Consider the following 3,452-nt stretch of genomic DNA (forward strand, 5'->3'; position numbering starts at 1 on the left):
AACTTTCACTTCAATGTAAAGTAGGCTGGCCTGATTGGGATCGATTTTTAGATCCTTTGGTCAAACCCTTTTTCAAGTTGCGTGAGCAACTGTCCTTGGAAAAAGGTTGTGTGCTCTATGCTTCCCGAGTCGTAATTCCGAAAAGTCTATTAAAACAGGTTATTAAAATCCTCCATGAAGGTCATGCGGGTATTGTGCGCATGAAGATGTTAGCCAGAAGTTCAGTGTGGTGGCCCTCAGTAAACGAAGATATTGAATCTAGAAGTAACTTGTGTCAACCGTGTTCCCTTGTTAACTTTTAGCGTTCTCATGACTACGTCCCATGGCCTGAAGCTAAAGAACCAATGCAAAGAGTCCATGTTGACTTCCACACCTTTAAAGGCATTCATTTCTTCCTTTTTGCTGACTCTTTTTCTAAGTGGATTCATGTGCAGCGTATGGTCCGTACTACTGCTTCTGATGTTATCTCAGTCTTGTCTACTATTTTTGCCATTTGGGGTGATCCTCAAACCCTGTTATCAGACAATGGTCCTCCATTTGATAGTTTTGACTTAATTGATTTCTGTACGGCTAGAGATATAATTTTAACTCATTCACCTGCTTATCACCCTGAAAGTAACGGCTATGCCGAGAGATCTGTCCAGATTGCCAAAAAATCTATTGAAAAAATGTTTTTAGAATACCAAGCCAAAGACTCAACTCAACTGCAGGTTTTCCCCATTGACATCTGTGATAAATTAGTTAATAAGTTTTTATCTACTTATCGAAATACCCCAACCACCACAACCCTCAGATCTCCGAATGATGTTTTATTAAATTTTAAACCTAATACTAGTTTGTCCCGTCTGTTGCCGAAAGTTCTCAAGTCAAATGTCCAAAAATTCCGTGATGGGGAGGCGGTGCTTATTAAGCTACAAAAGAAATCTCCTCCAATAAAAGGTTATGTGGTTCGCAGTCTGGGCCAAACTCGTTATCTTCTTTCTTTTGAAGGAGTAATTCGTGCACCTCACACCAATCAAATGGAACGGTGTCTTCACTATTGTGCTGTTATGATTTAAGAAAATGTATGTACCTATTTTCTAGAAACTTCAAGACTGTCAGTTCTGTTATGTAGTTTTTTAATCTTAGTTTTTAATACAATGCATTGTTTTAGTCTGTAAGTTTTAGTATCTTCTGCTTCACCCTTTGGGGGGGGGGGGGGGGGGGGGGGTAGGATGTCGTGTATCGACCTTGACTTTCGATACTCTCTTTATGAGAACCTGTATATAACTGCCTGTGAAAAGGAATAAACCAGTCTTCAGTCGGGAACCAGTTGTGACGTTACTCTCTGCCCGAACCAAGTCTCTCCCTGTCAACTGTCAGAGACACCACACTATGAATGTGACAACAGGTAAGAGCTTACTGGCTAGTTATATGCGCACAATATTGTGCCTGGGAAAATGATATTGTTATTCGCACCACCCATTAACTTACTGGAGTGCATATAACGATTATGCCACAATTTACACAACTTGTGCAAATAGTCTCACGACGGTTATTTGCACAAGGCACAACATAAACAACTTTAGACGACTTGTGCCAGCAACCAAGTTGTAAAAAGTCTCACTACTTGTGTAGAACAGCCTGACAGTGTTGTTCACACAAGCTGCTAAGTCATGCATTTTCGCGCGTTTTCAACTCTCTTTTCTTGTTGTAATGGTGTAAACGACTGTTTAACGGAGAAGACCGTCCGGCCTGTCCTTTGTAAGTCTCATTCAGTAAGTATACCATTTCATCATGTCTTTTAGTGTTAGTACCACCTGTTTTTGTTATTTTTAAACGCTACTCTGCGTTATCTATCTCTCATTTGCTGGGCTAGAAAATCCTGAAGCAGAGGTTAACCTTGATCCTTACAACTTGCAAGTTGTTAGAAACTAGCATTTATCTCTTATGATGATTTTGTTTGATTATTTAGGTAGTCTGCAATGAGTCCTATACATATGGGAAAGGTTTTCAAAAGTTTCAAGGAATTTCAAACTGCCCTAAAACTGTATGAGACCGAAAATAATGTTGTATGGGTTACTAAGAGCTCTTCTAGTATTATAAATGAGAACAAACAAAGGGTGGCTAGGCTACAGCCCCCATTTCCATTAGATTATGTTCACAAAAATATAGTTTTTCGTTGTAAATTCGGAGGTGAAAAAAGGCCATCAAAAAGCAATCACATACGACAAAATCAAGCGTAAGTACCTTTCCAGTATTGGTCACAGTTTATTTACCAACATTGTTGTGATTACTGATATTTTTTGTAATTTATAGGACATGGAAGATTGAATGTACAGCTTTGCTGCAGCTAATTGCTTATGAGCATGGACTTGAAGTTACGAAGCTTGATGAAACACATACCAATCATGAATGCACCGAGGATGAATTTGATGTAATTCCTGAAAATAGGAAGGTTGACCCTAGAGATTTAGAGACATTAAATGTTCTGTTGAAGGGTAAAGTGAATCCTTCCCGTATAAAACCTATCTTACAAGAGATGAATACCAAGAGAATGACTCCTCGAGACATAGCAAACCACAGATAAAACAATATAATACACTTTCGCTGATATGGTTTTGGTTTCTCTTCTTTTATTTCTTTCCTACCCTTCGTTTTTAAAATGGCTTGCTGTACTGCTATGCTTTTGGTGTTTCTTCTTTTACATCTGCCCTACCCTTTCATTTTTGAAAAAAGTATTCTGCTTGAGATGTTTTTGTTTTATATTTTGGGAATGGCTCTAGATTCTTCTGTATTGCTGTCATTCACAGGGCTAAACTTCAGAGAGAAGCGTGTGGTGGAAGGAGTGAGTCTGAGATGCTGCGAGACACCCTTCTTGACATCTCACAGGCTGATCCAGGGGCTACAGTTCACACAGTCAAAGACACTGATGACGTCATGCAAATGTTGTTTGTCCAGTCCTCAGCAAATGAAAGAGAATGTGAAAAATTATGGTGTGGTAGTACTATTGGACCACACTTATAAACTTGACAAAAATGGCATGCCAGTGGCAATTTTAATGGTACGGGACGGTGCTGGGCTAGGGAGAGTTGCAGGTGTGGCATATGTTGGTAACGAGGAGAAGATTACTGTTGCCTCAGTCCTGCAAGCATTTAAGGACTCTATTGGTGAAGAGGTTGCCAACCAGGTGAAAACCTTTGTCATTGACAAAGACTGGTCAGAGGCTGGTGCCATTGCTACAGTTTTCCCAAATGCCTGCATTCAGCTTTGTGACTTTCATGTTGCCAACACATTTACAAGTGCTACTACCAAAGAAAACAAGGCAGTGAAAGAGATATTGGAGGATTTGAGATTTTGCTCTGAAGAGGAGACATTTGACAACCTTTGCGACCAGCTTAAAAATGTTGCCTCCCAAAAATTCTATGCATACTTTGAAAAAAATTGGCTCAACTGTTGACTTGCTTGGTCCC

The 3,452-nt window shown here is 39.7% G+C and overlaps 1 protein-coding gene across 1 annotated transcript; it reads left to right on the forward strand.

The window, feature by feature from the left end:
• The first annotated feature begins 174 nt into the window (after positions 1 to 174).
• On the forward strand, positions 175 to 1,058 carry LOC127751435 (uncharacterized protein K02A2.6-like). The gene is made up of 2 exons (XM_052274995.1): positions 175 to 189; positions 303 to 1,058. The coding sequence occupies exons 1-2, from the start codon at positions 175 to 177 to the stop codon at positions 1,056 to 1,058; spliced, it is 771 nt and encodes a 256-aa protein (XP_052130955.1).
• Positions 1,059 to 3,452: the final 2,394 nt, after the last annotated feature.

The sequence above is a fragment of the Frankliniella occidentalis genome, unplaced genomic scaffold (genome assembly GCF_000697945.3).
Source record: "Frankliniella occidentalis isolate FOCC.00 unplaced genomic scaffold, Focc_3.1 Scaffold486, whole genome shotgun sequence".
Lineage (NCBI taxonomy): Eukaryota > Metazoa > Arthropoda > Insecta > Thysanoptera > Thripidae > Frankliniella > Frankliniella occidentalis.